The sequence below is a fragment of the Dipodomys merriami genome, unplaced genomic scaffold (assembly GCF_024711535.1).
Source record: "Dipodomys merriami isolate MVZ:Mamm:240054 unplaced genomic scaffold, mDipMer1.0.p SCAF_30, whole genome shotgun sequence".
Classification (NCBI taxonomy): domain Eukaryota; kingdom Metazoa; phylum Chordata; class Mammalia; order Rodentia; family Heteromyidae; genus Dipodomys; species Dipodomys merriami.
This window is the reverse complement of record NW_027204493.1, coordinates 6,219,099-6,240,326: the sequence shown is the minus strand read 5'-3', so window position 1 is coordinate 6,240,326 and position 21,228 is coordinate 6,219,099. Positions and strand designations below refer to the sequence as shown.

General features: G+C 40.2%; 1 protein-coding gene across 4 annotated transcripts in view; it reads left to right on the top strand.

Moving 5' to 3' along the window:
* Positions 1–21,228, top strand: part of Dab2 (DAB adaptor protein 2) — a 51,380-nt gene that overhangs the window by 23,770 nt on the left and 6,382 nt on the right. For 2 of the 4 annotated variants that reach the window (XM_070041084.1, XM_070041085.1), the window contains exons 2-11: positions 4,903–5,095; positions 6,153–6,292; positions 7,430–7,528; positions 9,584–9,715; positions 10,258–10,338; positions 10,711–10,737; positions 10,955–11,008; positions 11,651–11,713; positions 17,173–17,811; positions 18,811–18,973. In XM_070041084.1, coding sequence (XP_069897185.1) covers positions 5,005–5,095; positions 6,153–6,292; positions 7,430–7,528; positions 9,584–9,715; positions 10,258–10,338; positions 10,711–10,737; positions 10,955–11,008; positions 11,651–11,713; positions 17,173–17,811; positions 18,811–18,973 — 1,489 coding nt within the window. In that variant the 5' untranslated portion in view covers positions 4,903–5,004. The remainder of the gene's footprint in view (positions 1–4,902; positions 5,096–6,152; positions 6,293–7,429; positions 7,529–9,583; positions 9,716–10,257; positions 10,339–10,710; positions 10,738–10,954; positions 11,009–11,650; positions 11,714–17,172; positions 17,812–18,810; positions 18,974–21,228) is intronic. The other 2 variants (XM_070041086.1, XM_070041087.1) reach the window with 2 other exon arrangements.

Genomic DNA, 21,228 nt, shown 5'->3' with positions numbered 1-21,228 from the left:
GTATGTCCAAAGGGAGATGAGAGGGCTAGGTCTCCAGGTCCACAAGTGCTGGCTGTTATGAGAAGAAACGCCTGCTGCTTGTGTGTTGAACTGCTGTTGAGATTACAGACTCTCCCTCCCTGAGCTTCAAGGCAAGAGAAGCTTGTGACATTCAAGCAGGAATGTGTAATTCCCATTCTCAGTTTAGCAATCTCTCCCTAGAATCCAGATTGGCAGAACTCACATGCCCCATCCCCAAATAAATAACACATAACAAGCAAGGAAGAAACTGCATCGCCAAAATGGCTCAGATTACCATTCACATGAATGTCTTCTATATGGAAATAGTGTTTTTCCATTTCCAGGAGAGTGTAGGCCAGAGGGCAGATGAGGAAAGTGTGAAATAGGTTTTGGTGAAAACCATGTGAGGGTCATATATCTTTATAGGGAGAAGGAAGAAGTCCTATCTACTCTCTTCAGGTAACTGGGGGAAAGGATGTGGGCAGGTGCAGCTAGCAACTATGAGAATGTAAGGAATGAAAACCACATAGCATTCCAAAAGAAACAAGGTATTTGGGATGGGTAGATAGTAGTGAAAGGAAAGGAGGCTGAAGACCAGAAGGAACCAAATATTCTCAAGTGTCTTTCTACAACATGAAAGTCCAAATTTTTGTCATAAATTAAAAGGGGAATTATTTTCAGATTTAGCATGAAAGCTTCTAATATTATTCTAATATTTAGAGAAACTTCACCATTCAAGATAAACTGTATCATCCTCATTTAGAAAACAAAAGTCATGGACTGGGCCTTCAAGGTTGTCATAAGGAGGAAATGCTCACACACACACACACACACACACAAAAACAAAAACCAAGTATGATTATGTTGTGTGTGCAGTAGGGAGGTACCCCAACATAAGGAAAAGGAAAAGTAATTGGGTCTGATTAGGAGATCTGTCAGTGGGTGAAGTTGACTCCGAGTGGATGTGAACGGTCCTTTGGAGGGAAGAAAATAGGAAAAGGCAGAGAGTAAGGAAGCCATTAGTTTTCAATATTTAATCCTGAAACCTTCATGCAATAATAGTCAGATGGCTACTGGGTCATAGAGGAGAAAGAGAACATGAGAGAAAATGAATGTCAACATGGCTCAGCAAAGAGCTGGCTCAGCAAAGAGCTGAATCTCACTTCCTTATATTGTCAATATGGGCATATACCTGCTTGATTGGAATGAATTCCATGAAATCAAAGAGAATAAATATTAGCCCCACATTAGAAGAGTGCATAAATGACTAGAAGAACTATCTATCAAGGCACCAAGTAATAACCTTGGGAACCCCTAAAGCTAATCAAGGCGTACAAAATAGAGGAGGAGTAACTATTCCCCGTGGCTGCACTAACAAATTATTACCAGCTGAGTGGGTAGCTTAGAGAAGGAAAGTTTTATTCTTTCACAGTCATGAAGTCAAGAAGTCCAAAACCTGGACATGACAGTGTTGATCCTCCCTGGAATCTCTGAGAGAGAATTGATTTCATGCCTGAGGCCTAGCTTCTGGTTGGAAATACTTGGCTGTTTTTGCTTTGTAGATGTATCAACCCAATTTGTCTCCACTGGCCCCATTGGCTCAAGTTGTCTCTATCTTTGTGCCTCACTCTCCTCTGCCTTTTCAAAATAAGTACATTTGTCATTAGATTTAAGGCACGCCTTAAAATCAGAACAGTCTGTTTCGAAACCTTTAACTTGTTTGTAATGCTGAAGACTTTTTTCCCAAATATAGTCATATTCAAAAGTTCAGGGGATCAGGACCTGGCATGATAGGTGAATAATAGAGAAGCTCTATAGTTAGCATGGGGTTTCAAAGGTCACATGCATCCACAGAACAGCAAGAAACTATGGTTCTGAACCAGACAGTGTGGTTCTGCCTGGTTCCGCCACTCCCAGGTAGTGAAATCTCTGTGCTATGGCTTTACCCTTAGAAATGGAAAACAACAACAACAACAAATGCTACATCATCATATTCATAGGGCTACTATGGATAGTTAATTCAAGTGCAAGGTTAGTAGTATCTAGCCCCACCTAAGTCTTGCATGGACTTCTGTCTGAAAATAGGCTACCTCCCTGACTGTCTGCTGTCAGGAATCTAACTAGATTATTTTGGTAATATCTGCATAGATATTATGTGTATATGTATGTGTGTATGTCCATGAACGTGTATGCATCTGTGTATATAAAGGCTGTTAATGTTGTAAGGTAAATCATCCCAGAAGCCACATTTTAAAATATAGAATATTGGAGTCTTTATTATACAGTTAACAGGCTACAGGCCACCAGTTGTTACAAAGGCCTGCATCACACAAATACACATAACACAGCCAGGAAACATGCTAAAGAGGAAAGAAATAACAAGAACAATACCAACAAGCCAATCCAGCTCCAATGAAGAGCTGAATTGGGACGCCATGCTGACTGGAGACTAGCCAGGAGACAGGACACAGGACATGGTCACAGAGACACACGTGGCATGGAGTCCATGTGGCTCGCTGGTCCGGGCCTAAATAGGTTGGCGCAGGGGACAGATCCATAGGAAATTCCCAGTCCCAGGCACTGGACTGACAGATTCAGTAACCTATCATCCAAGTGCCTGCCCCTGCCTCCAGGGGTCCAGGCACACCCATTACCTGGGAGGCAGGTGATGGGGGCGAGGGGGGGGGAGAGGGGGTGGGTTCCTTCCCCAGCATGAAGACAAGATGCCAGACCTATAATCTACCATATGACCTGGCCTCCTTACTTCATTAAGACTAGAAAGACTGTATAGAAACTGAAAAGGGTAGGAATTAACTACAGCCTTCAAGAAACCATGTTGACACAAATCAGACTAAGTACAATTTAACCTGTGTAAAAACTCAAGCCTCAGCTTTTTCTCAGATATCTAACAAACAATATACCTTCACAGGTGAGGGATGTAATCTTTCAGTTAAATGTTCATGTAGAGAAGGGTGGTATAGCATAGAATGGAGAGGAATTTCATGATAGAGGAGTGCTATAGCCAATAGTCAGCCATACAGGAAGGTTGTAAAGCTCTTCTTTGATTTAGGACTCCAGGCCTAGAAGTTCCACCCTTTCATTCTAGCTTTTTCTAAACCTGTCTAAATTTGGACTACTAGGAAGTAAAAAAGTCTTTTGAAACAGAGGCTCACTTTTTTTTTTTTTTGAGGTGGGGAGTATATAGTAGGGCTTGAATGAGGGGTCTGGGCATTATCCCTGAGCTTTTGTGCTCAAGGCTAGTTCTCTAACATTTTGAGCCACAGTTCCACTTCTGGTTTTCTGGTGGTTAATTGGACATAAGAGTCTGATAGAGGGGCTGGGAAGGTGGCTCAGCAGTAGAGCACTTGCCTTGCATGCATGAAGCCCTGGGTTCGATTCCTCAGCACCACATAAGTAAAAAGAAAAAAACTGGAAGTGGCCCTGTGGCTCAAGTGGTAGAGTGCTAGCCTTGAGCTGAAGAGCTGAGGGACAGCGCCCAGGCCCAGAGTTCAGGCCCCATGACTGGACCCAAAAAAAAAAAAAAAAAAAAAAAAGAGTCTGATAGAGGCCTGGCTTCAAGCTCTAATCCTCAGATCTCAGCCTCCTAAGTAGCAAAGATGGCAGGTATGAGCCACCAGCACCTGACTTAGTGGTTCACTTTTGTGTGATGGCAGTAACTATGTTATTCCTTTTTACCTGCTGTGATACTCTGACCCGGGGGAGCTACTTGAAAACATATAACACAACTATTTTGAAGATGCCAGTACTAAAGTAGAATATAAACGTATTTATACTCAATGAATTGTACAACAGATAATGAGAAATTAATCCTTTCTCTGGTAAATGTGAATGTAAAAAACATATTTTAAGGTACACTGCTTGTATAGCTCTGGAGACAATATATATTTAACTTTTTAAATATTTTAAAAATATTCATCAATGTGACCAAGATAAAATCAATAACTACCTTTATATTTTTCCCTTGTGGTTTTGAGGATCAAGCACTCTACCTCTGAGACTTATCCTTAATTTCATAACTCCACTCTTCTTACTGTCAATAGTTGAGTGACATTGTGAAGAACTATAATTTATAACGTCCACTTTCAGATGCCAGTTGCCAGATTATCAAACTCAATATTCCATGTATTTCTATTTTGCTCTGAAGCCTCATGAGTTTTGGTCTCCCCCTCCCCCTCCACACATACACAAACTTTTTTTTTTTGCGGGGGGGGGGGTAAGGGGGACGCGCATCTGGTCATGGGGCCTGAACTCTGGGCCTGGGTGCTGTCCCTCAGCTCTTCAACTCAAGACTAACGCATTACCACTTGAGCCACAGTGCCACTTCCAGTTTTTTTCTTTTTGCTTATGTTGTGCTGAGGAATCGAACCCAGGGCCTCATGCATGCAAGGCAAGCGCTCTACCACTGAGCCACCTTCCCAGCCCAATACACAAACGTTTTTGAGACAGGATATCATTATTAGCTCAACCTGACCTGGAGCTCACTAGGTGGCTCAGGGTGGTCTCAAATTCATAATCCTCCTTGCTTCTATCTGCTGAGGGCTGACATTATAGGTTTGTTTCATCACACCACCTCAATCCCTACCTTTAGTAATAGAACTCATTGTACCAAAGATCTAACATGAGCTGCTGTGCAGGATAGCTTTTAAATGCTACCAGAGATCAAGTGCATAAAGAAAAAGCTATTAAGCACACTTTTTCTTATTTTGGAAATCATGAAGAAAGCAGCCCCACCCAATTCGTTGATATTAGAGTTTGCTCTGTAAGAGAAGAAACTGAAGTCCGTAGAACTCTGGCAGACAATCACTAGCTGTAGACCTCAACAGCGTCAAGCCCGGGTATGCCATGTTCTGCTCTCATTGTGTCTCCCAACTCTGCCCACAGGTGTGTGTCATAGGTTATGTTCATTTGAGAACTGCCCATTGAGAATCGCCTGGTGTCACTGAGTGTCTGTTGGTGCTTGGGTTCGCTGCTTGTCTTCTTGCCATGTCTAACGAAGTAGAAACAAGTGCAACCAATGGTCAGCCTGACCAACAGGCTGCCCCAAAAGCTCCATCGAAGAAGGAAAAGAAGAAAGGTATGCAAAAATCCTCTGGAGGCCAGTAAAGGGAGGTAGATGTGGTTCCCTCTAAGAAGAAATGTGAAATTCTGGGTTAAGTAAGAGTTAGCTCTTTCCTGATTGGCACATTAGTTCAAATTCAACAGGGTATTGAACTTTGAAAAAAAAAAATCTGTTATTATACCAATTTAGATCTAAATGGCAGGCTTTCATAATGTCGTCTTCAGTTACTGGTACAATTACTCATTATGTGCTTATCTTTCAGAAGTATATTTACTAATTTATTTACTTAAGTCATGATTGAAAAAAAGAAATCAAGATCCTAATTTTATTAGACCCTCTTCTTTTGATCTTATATATGACTTAGTACTCGGTGTTAGAGCCCTTGCTAGCTTTCCACTTCTGCCCTTTAGCTCTGGGAATGAAATTGCATAAGCCTTTTTTTTCTGGGGGAGGGAGGGGGTGGTCCGGTCATGGGGCCTGAACTCTGGGCCTGGGCGCTGCCTCTCAGCTCTTCAGCTCAAGGCTAGCGCTCTACCACTTGAGCCACAGCGCCACTTCCGGCTTTTTTCTTTTTGCTTATGTGGGGCTGAGGAATCGAATCCAGGGCCTCATGCATGCAAGGCAAGCACTCTACCACTGAGCCACCTTCCCAGCCCCTGCATAAGCTTTTGAAGAGGAGCAGAAGAAGTTGCAAAGATGGGATTAGTATCTCAATTATTGTCCAGTGGCTTACTCAAAATTTCCTTGTCCTTCAGTTCCAAATTCTTTGGCAGATTATTTACCTCCTGTTAAGAACAAATGTATCCTCTTTACATTGACAAATATTCTCCTCACCTCCTACCTCATGCATTCCCATGAGCTTCTCATCTTTAAGACTTTATTTTCTCCCAACCCCAACTCCATATTCAATGAAAAAGAAGGAAAAATAAGACAGGCAGAATATCCCATGTGTGATCAATTGTAGTGCAATCGGTGTATTTATTACTCCCATTTTGGGGAGTTTGGAACACATTTGGTCACACTTACAAGAGACACTTAAACATTACTTTTCTCCTTTATATTTTTTGTTCAGGTTCTGAGAAGACAGATGAATATCTACTGGCCAGGTTCAAAGGTGATGGTGTAAAATATAAGGCCAAGCTAATTGGTATTGATGATGTTCCAGATGCAAGAGGAGATAAAATGAGCCAAGACTCTATGATGAAACTTAAGGTAAAGGGAAAGATGATGGTTTGTTTGTATCTTAAGCAAGCATTCATGAGAAGAAATCCTATTTGAAATCTCTCTTACCTGTGTCTCAGTTATTTAAGTTTTCTAACTGCATAATTTATCTAATGATGTATCTATCCTTTTGTATGTGTATATGTGTCTATGTTGATTGATAGACAGACAGACAGATACGTACACTATTAGAGAGTACTACTAGGGGTCAAACCCAGGTCTCAGCCATTGAGCTATATCCCCAGCCCTCAGTGTCTCATCTTCTGAAACCCTGAGTTACTTTGTACATTTATATAACTGTCCTAGAGACCCGATTTAATCAGAGATAGCTGGACTCAAGATGCTTTTTCATTTAGTAGATAAAGCCCTTGGACAAACCAGATCTCTCACTCCTCACTAAACAGTTATAAATATTGGTTTTATCTGCTATGTTTCTTCCTTTGCATGGAAAGAAATAAAATACTGTATTTTTTATGTAAAGGTGTTCAAAAAATTCAGAATTTTACCTGGAAACTAGTTTTCTTTTGAGTTATCCCTTGTGTGCTTTGAATTTTTAAATTTCTTTACTATATTGCTATGTGAACCTAATTAGTACCCAATAAACAATAGAAACTTCTTTAAAGATCTTCTAGTCCATGTTCCATAGACAGACAGACAGACAGACAGACAGATTTTTTTTTTTGTTGCTCCCAGTACTTGGACTTGAACTCAGAGCTTGGGTGCTCTGAGTTCACTCAATGCTGGCACTTCACCATTTGAGCCATCCCTCCACTTATAATTTTATTCCTCCCCAGGCTAACTTTGAACAATGATCCTCAGATCTCAGCCTCCTGAGTAATCAGGATTATGGGCATGAGCCACCGATGCCCAGGCAGATCCATTATACTTATTTACCAGTGACTCTTTTGAGGCTACAAGACTTGGGGTGATTTTTTTTCAGGTCACCCAACTAAGGAAGAAATGACCTTCCCAGTATCTCCTATTCCATCCTGTCATTCTGATGACTGATCCTTTCTTTGATGACAAACAGAAAATAAAGCCAATAGTCTTTACAATTTTTATAATTGGAATATGAAGATGTCATAGAGTACTTTAAATGAGATTTTGTTTTCTTATTTCCCTAACCAGGGAATGGCAGCAGCTGGTCGGTCTCAGGGACAACACAAGCAAAGGATCTGGGTCAACATTTCTCTTTCTGGGATAAAAATAATTGATGAAAAAACTGGGGTAAGGATTTGCATTCACTGGCATCTTTCTGACCACTGGAGTCTGACTACTTGAATTTCAGATATTTTCTTTCTTGAGGTTCTGTAAAATAATAATAATAATAAATAATAATGATAATGGTTGATATTTACTTTCCCAGTAGTAATAGACCAAAAGTAGCATAGAAGGTCGAGAGTCAAGACACACTGTTGACATGCTGTTTTGAAATTCACTTCCTGTAAGAGATACAGGCCCACAGGTAGCTATATCGATCACAGAAACACAGATAGCAATACCTGCTTATGAATCTTCCATAGGTCTATGCATGGGGTCTTATTTTATTTGAATATATTGGTCGCATGTGAATGTAGGAGCTATTTTGTAACATCTAGCTTTCTTTTTATTGTCAAGGTGATATACAGAGGGGTTACAGTTACATAAGTAAGGTAATAAGTACAGTTCTTGTCAAACATGACATCTAGCTTTTTTTGGGGGGGGGTCAGGTCATGGGATCTGAACTCTGGGCCTGGGCGCTGTCCCTCAGCTCATCAGCTCAAGGCCAGCACTCTACCACTTGAGCCACAGCACCACTTCTGGCTTTTTTCTTTTCTTACGTGGTGCTGAGGAATCGAACCCAGGGCCTCATGCATGCAAGGCAAGCGTTCTACCACTGAGCTACCTTCCCAGCCCCACCATCTAGCTTTTTTAAAGAGCTTTTTTCTTTGCCTCTTCATCCAAAGAATGTCATCTTGTTTATGTTGTGGTTTCTATTGTTCTATCACATATGAATCATATACCTTCTTATTTTGCTGGATTGGTTTCTGATCCTTATCCATTGGTCAGGCCTTCTGGAATAGGTTTTTCTTCTACTCAACATAACATTGTAATATTTATCACTTAAAATCGTGCTTATAAAAACTTGTTTTCATTGTTGTGATATATTCTATTCTTAAAACAGTAGGATCACAAGTTTTAGGCCAACATGGTTTACACAGTAAGATTCTGTCTCAAAACAATGAAAAAGTTTAGTTCCTGTCAAGAAAGTGTGTGAAGATCTTTGGTTGCTATTCATCCCTCCCTAGAGAGACCCATTCTCTGACTTGCAAGACCTACCAGCCAGTCTCAGAACCAGGACATCCAGGGCACTCACTCACTCACTCTCCCCTCCGTAGGCATTGCTGTCTTCCTCATCACCCTCCAACTCCTAGTTTTCATGTTTCAGGCTCTCTGGAGAATAGTGGTGAGTTTTGCCTCACAAACACAGGACTAAGACATTAAAGTTGTTGCCACAGGTAACTCCTAGGATTTTAATGAGACAGATCTTCTAAGACAGTAGAAAAGCACTTGATGACAGCATTTGGTAAAAGGTGAAAGATTTATATGATCTGAAGAGAAACCAGAGTTATAGCATTTGGTAACTTCCAGAATTTACTAGACATTCCCCCCGTCCCCCCCACACATATCCCCACACACATACTATACACTGTCCGGTTTGGACAGTGATGGTGTCATCAGCCATCAACATAGGATCCTTCTGAACGCTTTTCTAGATAAATAAATAGAATGTTTATTTAACTTTGTCATTGAGTTAGGAAGGTTCATTGTTTTTTATTTTGCTTTTGGAACTTTTTGGTTTGTTTTATTTTGCTTTGAAACCTCATCTTGCTAGTTTGCCTGAGTGTCTGCTTTATTCTCCCAAGAAGCTGGGGTAACAAGTGTGCATCACTGCACTCAAGCTAACTTGGGTTGGTTTAAGGATTAGATGCTCTCCTTGTTGTATACATTCTCAAATCTTCTTTTCATGGGACATTAAAATCTCGGACTAGAGAGAGTTCCTTTTAATTTTGTTTTCTTCCTTTGAAACAGAAGGTTTTGTTTTTTTTTCCCCAACCTCCTTCTTTTTTGAAAACTTTTCTAGCAAGAGTAGCTTGGCCTTCAACCACCTACTAAAATGTCTTTATTTAAATGTTTTAACTTCTTAGTATGCCTTCATATGTGAATCTGATGCCTAACTATGCCAGCATACAAACAGGGTCTATTTTTCTCAATAAGTCATTTTTTATGTTCCTTTTAAAGGTAATAGAGCATGAACATCCAGTAAATAAGATTTCTTTCATTGCCCGGGATGTGACAGACAACCGGGCATTTGGTTATGTGTGTGGAGGAGAAGGACAGCACCAGTTTTTTGCCATAAAAACAGGGCAACAGGTAAGCTCTAAATCTGAGGTATGGACACCTGGAGATTGATCCTTTAGTGAGTGCAGGAATGTGTGTCATTCACCTAGAAAATTTGTTGGAAGCAATTCCTTAGACTAATAATATTTGCATGAGCAAATAATAATTCAGAGAATGGCTAACAGCCTAAAAAGACTTTTAAAGATGTCCCTTACACACATGAATGTAGCTCAACAATTTTGAGAATTGAGTGTCTTCTAAGATTCATGCTGAATTTAGGAGAATCGTGAAGTATTTCCAGAAACCTTGAAAGAACTGCAAAAATAGTCATGTTTTGTTTAAATATCTGGAAAATCCACTTGTGATATCCATTTTCCTGAACATTTAGATTCCATTTATCAGCACTGCTATTCTTTATGCATCAGAAGGTGAAGATGGGGGAGATGAGGTCCACACTAGGTGAAGATAGGAGGAACCTTAAGAGAAAACAGAAACCACTCCTGAGAATGGATGGGAGACAAAGGAAGAAAATATCAAGGATAAAACATTATTAGTAATGCTTTCTCTTACTTCAGGCTGAGCCATTAGTTGTTGATCTGAAAGACCTTTTCCAAGTTATCTATAATGTAAAGAAGAAGGAGGAAGAAAAGAAAAAGGTAAGTACTACTTGATATAAACTTTATTAAACATTGTATCCAGGACTATTTTTGACGTTGTGCCTACATATGCTCTGCCTAGAGAGTTGAATTCTATAGCATTCTTCTAAGTATATAATTATTTGTTCTAATAATTTTTCTTTTGGAAATCTAATAGGGCAACCAATGCATGGTAGACACTTCAGATCTCTGGGCCCTGGCTCTAATCTTTTCTCCCTATAAGCTTTATATTAATTTAGGACTAACTTGTGGATTGACCTTGTTTAAATCTAGAAATTCTTCACAAATCCAGGATTTATAAGAAAAAAATACAAGACTTGTCTTACCTTATGCCTGAAAACCTATAGACATATCTTTATCTTTCTTTTTTAGGCTGAAGAAGCCAACAAAGCATTGGAGGTAAAACCCCATCTTTACTTCCTACAAATTGTGTGTGATATGTATAAACCCTTGCTTGCTACCTGCCCACACTTCCCCACACCAGCTGATTACTGTTTATAATATCTCTAGTCATGAAAAGTTAAATAATGAATGCAAATATCATAACTGCTTCGTAGGCCGACATGGAAGAAAAACAAATACTGAAATGTTCGCCATCTTTTTCTTTTTTTGTCAGAATGGAAGCGAGCCCCTAATGACTGTTGATGATCAAACCAACAAACTGAAATTGGTATGTGTGTATGTGTGTGTGTGTGTGTGTGTGTGTGTGTGTGTGTGTGTGTGTGTGTGTGTGTGCATGTGTGTGCTGGTACTAAAAAACTTGAACTCAGAGCCTTACACTGTGGCTTAGCTTTTGTGTTCATAGCTGACAACCTACACTTGAGCTACATCTCCAGTTCTAGCTTTTTTGATGATCAGTGGGAGCTAAGAGTTTTTTGGGTTTATCTGCCTGGACTGGCTCTGAACCAATATTCTCAAATCTCAGCCACCTGTGTAGCTAGGATTATGGGCATGAGCCACCAGCACCTAGCTTATATGAGAAGTTTTATGTTTCTTACTCACTTAACTTGGATTCTCATAGAGATGTTGCTAATAACATATGTGTTCTGAATCCATATGAAAATCCAATCATGGCAGCTGTCTGTCTGAATACAAAAGAATCTTTTAAGTAGATTATCTGAACCAGATGTATTTGTCTGGGGACATGTATACACTTCGTGATGTCTCAATATCAAATTTGAATGAGTTGAATGCAAGGCCCGTCTTGACAACTATTTTCCTTAGTTTAGGAGAACAACGATGACAACAATATACAAAGTAATCCTTTTTTTTTGGTAGACACATCTGAATCTAATCCAAATACTTTTTTAAGGGTGTTGACCAGATGGATTTGTTTGGGGACATGTCTACACCTCCTGACCTAAATAGCCCAACAGTAAGTGTTTGTTTTTAAATTTGCAATGTAATGGCAATGACATCTCTAATTCAAACTGAAAATTAACCACCAATCTTGAGCATCGCATTGGAAATTGGAAGATGGATTGCTGATTTTTCCACATAAAATGTAAATGACTGCTAGAACACATTTGAATTTTAAATTGCCATAGAAACTCATCAGAACTCATTCAGAAACAATAATAGTGCTTAGAGGTTAAATCTGAGCAATGGATCAGGCAATGTAGTCTTTCTTGGTGCTATTTCAGTTTGGAAGAAGCAGCTGAGCAAAAATCCTTGGCGTAGCCTATTAGAAGGAAATATGATTAATCATGAAGCTTTCTGGCCTCTTTAATGTTTTTCATTCTTTCTTAATGACATTTAGTGTCATATGTCTTAGTGACATTTAGTGTCATAAAGTATGACTTACATAAGAAGCTCAGTTACATTCAACTGAAGCCTGTCCTTGTTAGAAAATGATTAATATTTGATAACACATTATAATATGTCAGATCTTCTCAATATTGTAGATCGACTGTGTAAGAATAGGACACTATTTTCTTTTATAGACCAGAAAGTGTTGATTCAGACAAAAATCCCTCATTTACTTGAGAACAAAGTCCAGATTCAAGACTTACACCTTACTCTCCAGACCTACTAAAACTGCCTTCAAATGAGAATATTCACATAATTTTGAATGACTTCTAGAAACATATACTTACCAGTATTTTGAGTACTTTTTATTGGCAAAGCATAGCAGTAATCAGGATGCATGACATATTGTGGTCAAGGAATTTACTGTTTAGCAGAAATCAGTGTTAGAACTAATCACAAAACTTATTAATTGATGTCAGTTACAGGGTATGATCTAGTCTGCAGGTTCAGATGATGCCCAAAGAAGAGACTTTATAGACTTGAACATGAAGGGCAAGAAAGTGATCGCTGGACAAACAGATAATTACTCTAGAAAATACGTAGCTGAGGGTAAATAACAAGGATAATGCCAGGAAAATAAGTCTGCATGACCCAGAAAGTCACAGGATTCACGCAGCCGGTTGAAGATGGAGGAAGAGTCTCACTTTCCAGAGTCCTGCACGGAAAGCCAGGGCTGTGAAACCCCATTGCATAAACTCCTAGGTCAGTTGAGGAGGGGCAAGGGCTGTACACAGTTCTTTCTGCCTCACCATGTGAGGATCACACTGCATGGTGCCTGTCACAGAGAAGCTGTTTCAGCATTGAATCCTGACTTACTGTTGAAATTTCCATTCTGCAGAATGTCTGTTACTTCTTTCTTTTCTTTATTTCTTTTACTTCTTTCCTTCCTTCCTTCCTGCCTTCCATCTGTCCGTCCATCTGTCCTTCCTTCCTTCCTTCCTTCCTTCCTTCCTTTTTCTTTGAAGTACTACAGTTTGAACTTTGGACCTTATGTTTGTTGGGCAGATATTCCTAACTTCTGAGTCTCCAGCCTTTGGATTAACCTGTTGAAATGCTAGATTAAATGGCTATGAAAGAGCCATCCTAGTTTTAGGATCCTTTTGATTTTCAAACTTTGCCCTCTCCTGCATTAGCAGCCACCTCCCCAAGGGAAATCAATACCTGAATAATGTACCTCCCAAGTATAGAGAGAGGACACTCACTGAAGACATGAAATGGAATTACAAGGACAAGGCATGGAAGAGCTGTGACTGGTTAACCTGCTTGTGAAGATTTCCAGAATATTCTGCAAAAGGAAATGAAAGGCAGTGTGAATGATCCTCATATAGATGTCTTCAATCGATGTCTTTTAGCCTAAGAATTTTTGATTTGTAGAAATTCAAAGTAGATAGTATTTGATAAGTAGGAGAAAACTTAATAGGGATAGTTATGCACTGGTTAGGTTCTGACAATGTGTTCTTACATATTGACTCCATATTCATAAGTCATAAAATAGATTTCTCTCCATGTGACAAAACCAATATGGTTAAAAATACTCAGTTCTTCCAGTAATTGCTCTCGAAGATGCTTCTGAATTGAAAAAGTCATCAAAATTATCTATATTTTTGAGCATTATTAGTTTGTTACACTAGCCTTTTGTGCATTTCAAATAATACTTATGTTGTAAACTTAAGTGGCATCCTACGGTCTTAGAATATACTTTTTCTTTTGGAAATCTACTTGAGCACTGTGATTTCCCATTGTTTCAGAAAGAAAGAGAGGAGGGAAGAGCATGTTCTTGATGTTTAAATATTTGACAGTTTGAAATCACTGCTCATGTGAGAAGTATATAAGGCATGATCCACTATTAAGGAAATTACATCTGGTCCAAGGGATAAAATCAGAGAGCCAGGTTCAGCCATATGAATACACTTGTATGTACCCCCTAAGAGACAAGTGCATAAAACTGAACTAGAAAAATTAATAGGAAAGGTTTTTGTAAGGAACCTGAATTTGAGTTGCACCTTTGAAGTGTATAAGGAAATAGATAATAGCCAGCATAAAATTGGATGCTAATGGCAGGTCATTTTGACAGCTGGCCTAGTGAAGTTTATATTAAAACATGTGAGAAGTAGCAGGAAGGCTTTGAGTAGAGAAGTCCTCAGTTTAGCTGAAATGGTTACAGGAGGTTAGCTGACCCAAAGAAGAGCTACAGAACTGAGTAAAGCCTTTGCACAGACACCCCTCCAGTTGGCTTTATGTGCCCTTTCCCGTAGCTGAAAGGAAAGAAAGAAAGAAAGAAAGAAAGAAAGAAAGAAAGAAAGAAAGAAAGAAAGAAAGAAAGAAAGAAAGAAAGAAAGAACAAGGCCTGTAATTCAGTTTCATGTCTTAGGGGCCTGTTTCTTGAATGGTGGCTAAGCGGGTAGTGTTGGCAGTCAAGGACAGAAGCTATAAAGTTCTGATCAAGGTGTGGATGAGGAGTCTCACCTGTCACGGTCTATGATGTAGACTCTTGATCTTGGGTTAACCACACCAACCTGAGGAGAGCCTTATACATTTTACTTATAGGGTGACTATTCAGAAGTCTAACATTGTGGCTCCTGCTTGGTGTCCTAAGAACTTCTTTGGAAATATTTGAAAAGGAGAACTCTGCCAGCCGTGAACACCCATCTGTTCTAACCTAGAGGTGGCACAGAACAAATGAATGAATGCTGAAATCACAAGCTTTTATAATTCGCACTGCCCTGTGTCTTGATTACTTAAACATCTCTTTATTGATAGGTTATTCAATCTGTTTTGTTGATTAAATTATTTTCTAAATTACAAATTCTTTTGACTGGCTTCTAGTTATAAAGAGGAAATCTGGCTTATGCCTTTATGATTCAAAGTAAGGAAAGAGAAAAGATTTTTAAGTCTGATTTTGTTATCTCTTCTATGGATATAAAATAGGATCTGAACTTTTTTTGTTTTTCAAAGTTGATCTTTTCTCTGAACAACAAGGATCCCTATTGGAGATGTTTTGCACTTACTGGTTTGAAAGGTTAATATTCCTTTAAAGTTTTTTTCCCATGATCAAATAATGCTAGACATCTTCCTTACTCCCCTTTAGCTGAGCAGTGTTTATTGTTAGTAACCTTCTATGACTAGCATAATTAAGAACTAATGAATCAGAGTCAGTCAAAAAGGTCTGTCAGTGTGATTCCTCCTATCCCAGGGAGAATAACAATTATGTCACTAATTAAAATAAAGGAAGTGAGCCAGGTGCTGGTGGCTCATACTATAAACCTAGCTATTCAGGAGGCTGAGATCTGAGGATTGCAGTTCAAAGCCAAGCCCAGGCAAGAAAGTCCGTGAGACTCTTACCTCCAATTAACTACCAAAAAACCAGAAGTGGCACTGTGGCTCAGGTGGTAGAGTGCACACCTTGAACTAAAGAGCTCAAGGACAATGCCCAGGCCCAGAGTTCAAGCCCCACAACTGACAAAAAAAGGATGTGCTAGGTTTATCAGGTTTGCTATTTTTATCCCCCCCAAAAAATAGATAATAATGAAGATAACAAATAATTAAAATCTAATCTTTTTCTGGTATGATAGGGAGAAAATAGAATTAAGTCTAGGGTATAGTTTTCAGATCGATTTTTTTTTTAATTGTTAGGTTTAAACTTAGAATTCTGAGTTTTCTAGATAAGTGTTTCATTTACCACTGGAGCCATACATACCAATAACCCTTTGTGCAATAGTTATATTTCAGCTAGAATCTTGCTTTTTTGTCTAGGCTACCTTCAAACCATGATGCTCCCAATCTGTGTCTGCAATATAGCTGGGATTACATGAACCAGGAGTCATTGTGCCTGATATATATTAATATTACATCTTAAACCCACGTCTCTTTGTTATATACAAATCAAAAGTAACAAATTCACTCCAGTTCTAAATAGTTAAGATCACTGCCTACAACACAGGCATCTGTAAGCCACGCCATGAAAGAGTATACAAGAGTTTGTGTGACATCTGAATCGCTTTCATAGGACAATACAGATAGAATGTGGCCAATGAAGAGATGGTACGGTTAGATGATTAGTACAACTTGGCTAATGCCTTCAACAACAGCCATAAACCTTTCAGGAGACCTGCTTGCTGGCTGTGATCAAAAAGTTAAAAAGCTTTCCTCCAGGGCTGGGAAGGTGGCTCAGTGGTAGAGTGCTTGCCTTGCATGCATGAGGCCCTGGGTTCAATTCCTCAGCACCACATAAGCAGAAAAAAATGGAAGTGGCGCTGTGACTCAAGTGGTAGAGCGCTAGCCTTGAGTTGAAGAGTTGGGGGACAGCACCCAGGCCCAGAGTTCAGTCCCCTGACCAACAAGAAAAAAAAATCTTTCCTGCACACCCCATCCAGAGGATAGAACTGGGTCAATGATAGGGGAAAGTATTTGACAAAGATGCAGAGTGGTAGGATGCTTGTGTGGTATGTGTGAATCCCTGAGTTCAATTTTCAACACTGCAAATAAAACTATAAAATATGAAAAAATATGTAGCAATGAATTCACTCACTGAAGAAGGTGCTGCTAAGAGGCTAATAGGCATTCAATAGACGACTCAGTACATACATCAGGTAAGACCAAGGTTGCCAAGTCACTTCACACATTCAGGTTCAAAGTATACTAAGAAACAGATCTTGAGTCGCAAATACAATGATTTTGTGTATCAACACAATCAATTCTCCTAAGACTGTCAAAGGCAAGAATTGAAAGGAGACTGATAATGAGCTGTGTGCAGGGACTCAGGTGAGCAGGGATTGTAATTAAGGAAGGGTTAACAACTCTGTGTGGAGGGAGGGAGAGAGGGGCAGGAGAACTAGTCCGGAGTCAGTAACCACTTTGAGGGAGCAGTGGATGAGAAGGGTTAACAGCCACCCAGCTTCTCAAGACCAAATCTAATGGGAATGGTGATAATCATGGTCATTTGTATGTGGTTTTCTCATTTGAAGTCATAACATGGACTAACACTTTCTTTGTTTTCTTTTTTTTTTTTCTTCCCAAATGTGCTAGGAAAGCAAAGATATCCTGTTAGTGGATCTAAACTCTGAAATCGACACCAATCAGAATTCTTTAAAAGAAAATCCATTCTTAACAAACGGCATCACCTCCTGCTCTCTTCCGCGACCAAAGCCTCAGGCAGCCTTCTTGCCTGAAAATGCCTTTTCTGCCAATCTCAACTTCTTTCCCACCCCTAATCCTGATCCTTTCCGTGACGATCCTTTTGCACAAGCAGACCAATCGACACCCTCTTCGTTTGATTCTCTCAAATCTCCAGAGCAGAAGAAAGAGAATTTGAATAGTTTGTCTACTCCCCTGGGTAATGGGCCCCTGAATGGTGATGTTGATTACTTTGGTCAACAATTTGACCAGATCTCTAACCGGACTGGCAAACAAGAATCTCAGGCTGGCCCATGGCCAAGCCAGCCAGCAGTGAGAACTCAAAATGGGGTATCTGAAAGAGAACAGAACGGCTTCCATACCAAATCTTCCCCGAACCCTTTTGTGGGAAGCCCCCTCAAAGGACTGTCCGTATCGAATGGCGTAAAGCAGGACTTGGAAAGCCCTGTCCAGTCCTCTCCACATGACTCCATAGCCATTATCCCACCTCCACAAAGTACCAAACCAGGAAGAGGCAGAAGGACTGCTAAGGTGAATTGTCTTCTCCACCTATCCATTAGCAGAGCGCATGCTCGGTACCAAAGGGTGGTGTGATGCAAGCTCTCGTCCTGCTGCGCTTGTGGCTTCCCGTGTGGCTGTGAACTAGAGGGTGGAGGAGGCACGTTGGTTCTCCAGGACTGCTTCCCCTTAATCGCCATTCTTTCTGAGCTTTGCAGTAGCGTTTCTCACTGCTTTCTGTTTGCATGCCTTGTCACTTAATACTAAACACAAGTTGTTGTTGTTTTGTTTCATTTTTAATGCTGCTATGCTTCTATACTGCTGGTAAGTTTGATCGTCACGTTCTGGGAGGGGAGGGGCAAGAGTTCTTGTGATTTCCCCCTTTCCCATCCCCACACTAACACCTGCCCTGCACATCTGTTGTATTCTATTAATGAATGCCAAGAGGCTGGTATAACATTCTCTAGCCTGTTTCATCTTTTAAATATTGACTTAATAACCCAGTTGTCTCCAAAGAAACTTTACTAAGATACTATGACCTCTCACCAGTGTCACCCAAAAGCAATTCAAAATGCAGTTTTTATACGTATAGTTTTTTAAAGAAATTCTTGTAGAAATATGCAGGTCTGTCTAACGATTTAAAGTGTATCTACCCTATGTGGAATGATCAAAATTACTTAGAATACTAATGTATAGTGTTCCTTTCTTTTCCTGGCTTCAAGCTTTAAGCCAATAAGAAGACCAGACCAATAAAAATGTAAAAAGAACAAAAATAGGTTTTACGTTGCCAATTCCAAGGTGCTATCAAACACTGAGACCCAATAGTAGTTAACCCATTGAGGTGATTGGCATTTTTTATTTCCCCTTTGGTCTTTTTCTGTTGTTTTGATAATAGTAATCAACTTTAATAATAGAAAAAAAATCCTTTTATGTGAATCCCAAGTTTGTGATAAAGAATAAGAGACAGATCAAAGCTTATGTCATTGTTGCTGAATGACTCTTCTCCCTCCCTTTCTGGCCCTGTCCTGTCAGTCTTCAGCAAATGACTTGCTTGCATCAGACATCTTTGCTCCTCCTGCCCCCGAACCTTCAGCCCAGATGGCACCCACAGGACAGTCTGCAGCCCCACAGACCAACCCTCTGGATCTCTTCAAAACAAGTGTTCCTGCCCCAGTGGGGACCCTTGCAGGTCTAGGTAGGTTCCTCAAGGTACAGTTAGGAATGGCTCTGCTATGTTCACCAGGAAATGATGTGTTCAGGAAGGAGGCACTTCCTGTCCTCCATGGAAGTTCCCACGATTGCAAGACTGGAGATCCCAAGCATTTCTTTTGAAAACTTTTACTTCTGTGCCACCCCCATTTGAACTGTATTGTAACTGGAGTTTGGCTTCCGAGTTGCTACATGACCAGAAATCCTAGTTTATTTTTTTTAGTATTGGATATACCTGAAAAACTAGCCATGGCTTCCTGCCCTGGGGGTTGTTAGGAATTCTGAACTCAGACTAGTTTCCATGGCAAAACAGAGGTGAGATGGGAGAGTCTACTGCATTGTCTGTGTTGGAAAAGCAGTAACATTCATACTTTCTCTGTCATTTGCCATGATGATTGGAAAGCTACCTCTTCCCAATGCCTACATCCCCTTTTGAAGCATTATATGGGTATGGTTTAAGTTGAAGTTGGAAGGAACACCAAGTTAAGGGAAGTGATGGAATTTAATCAGATATCCAGGATGTACATGGCTTCTGGTTGATAAGTGTGTCTCTGGCTCATACGAGCCCCAGAGCATCCTCCTGCAGGCGAATGGTGAAGGGGCTTTGTCTGAGGGCTTGTCCTGCTACTCAGTCCACAGCTTCCAGTTCTTTTCACATTTCTCTGGTACAGTTTTCAGAAATCTCAAAAAATAGCCTTTGGTGTCTTGCTGGGCACTGTCTTTGTTTTAATGTTTCTTGGCATATCTGCAAACTCAGAATCTGGCCTGGGAGGTGGGGGACAAGAGATGAAGATGGACTCTTTCTCCCTTAGTAAAATTTGACTAGGGATCTTGGCTTTCTCTGCCTCCTATAGAGACAGTTATCGCAATCTGTGTGTGTGTGTGTGTGTGTGTGTGTGTGTGTGTGTGTGTCTCTGTGTGTGTCTCTGTGTGTCTGTGTCTGTGTCTATGTGTCTGTGTGTTATTTTCCTGCAATGTCACACTGAATCGGTTTAATCATCTTAGAAGTAGGGGAACAAAAGAAGGAGGTGTTCATTTCCTGACTGCTGAGTGGCTAAAATCCAGGTGAATGTGTGAAGCCCATGTGTTCTGAGCATCTCCTGGGCATTTACCATCAAGAGACTCTCCTTCAATACTTTGTGTGTCTCTGGGCTTCTACTTTCTCATTGCTCTTTTTTCTTTACCTCTCCATGAGAGTGATGTCCTCCTCTCACAGAAAAAGGCAGAGAACTCACATGCAGTGTGTCAGGGACTGGATCACATCACAGACCTTGTAGTCTAATATCAATGCCCTGAAGAATTTTTACAGCCAATATTTAACAAGTGAGCTTGAAAATACAGCTGGACCCTATAACTGTTAATTTATTCAGACTAAGTGAAGCTTGTTGGCTAGGCGCCCCTGTTGCGGCCTTGGGGTATACAACGGCAGAATACTGATGATCTTTCCAAGTTTGGACATGGAACTCAAACTGAGCCCCACAGTATAGCCCCTGTCCACTAGCAGGGATCCTCAGCCAACCATGGAAGGTTGTAGGTCTGGCTTCCGCTAGACCCAGCTGGGAGACTGTCTCCTTTGCAAATCTTGGGGGGTGGGGAGTGGGTATTAGAGAAAGCTGAGCCCTCAGCTTTGACTTGTTACCCTGTGTTTTGATCTGGCTTCAGAAGGTAATAAAATTAATGCTTTATGCCACACTCCCCTTTTTCTTAATCCTTGCCCTGTTTTCTCCAGCTGGGTCATAAATGTCTTAGAAACACAATGGCTACAATCTGTTGGATGGCAATGAAGGCTAACTTAAAATATACACTGGGAAAGCCTTTAACTCCTGGAAGATACATTTGTCTTGCTCACAAATAATACTCTCATTGATATGATTGAAAACTAAAGGCATGCATTTTCCCAAGGAAGGGCAAGTAGTCCAACATGAAAGACAATAAAATTCTTTTTTTGTTGTTCTGAAATTGGGGCTTCAACTTAGGGCTTGGGTGCTGTCCCTCAGTTTTTCCACTCAAGCCTAGTGATATGTTATGTGACCCACAGCTCCATTTCTAGCTTTTTCATGGTTAATTGGAAATAAGAGTTTCGTGGATTTTCCTGCCTGGGCTGGCTTTGAACCACAATCCTCTGATCTCAGCCTCCTGGGTAGCTAAGATTACAGACAAGAGCCACTAGCACCTAGCCTTTTATTTTATTCTATTCTATTTTATTTTGCTCATCTAATTGGTAGAGATCATTAGTGAGTA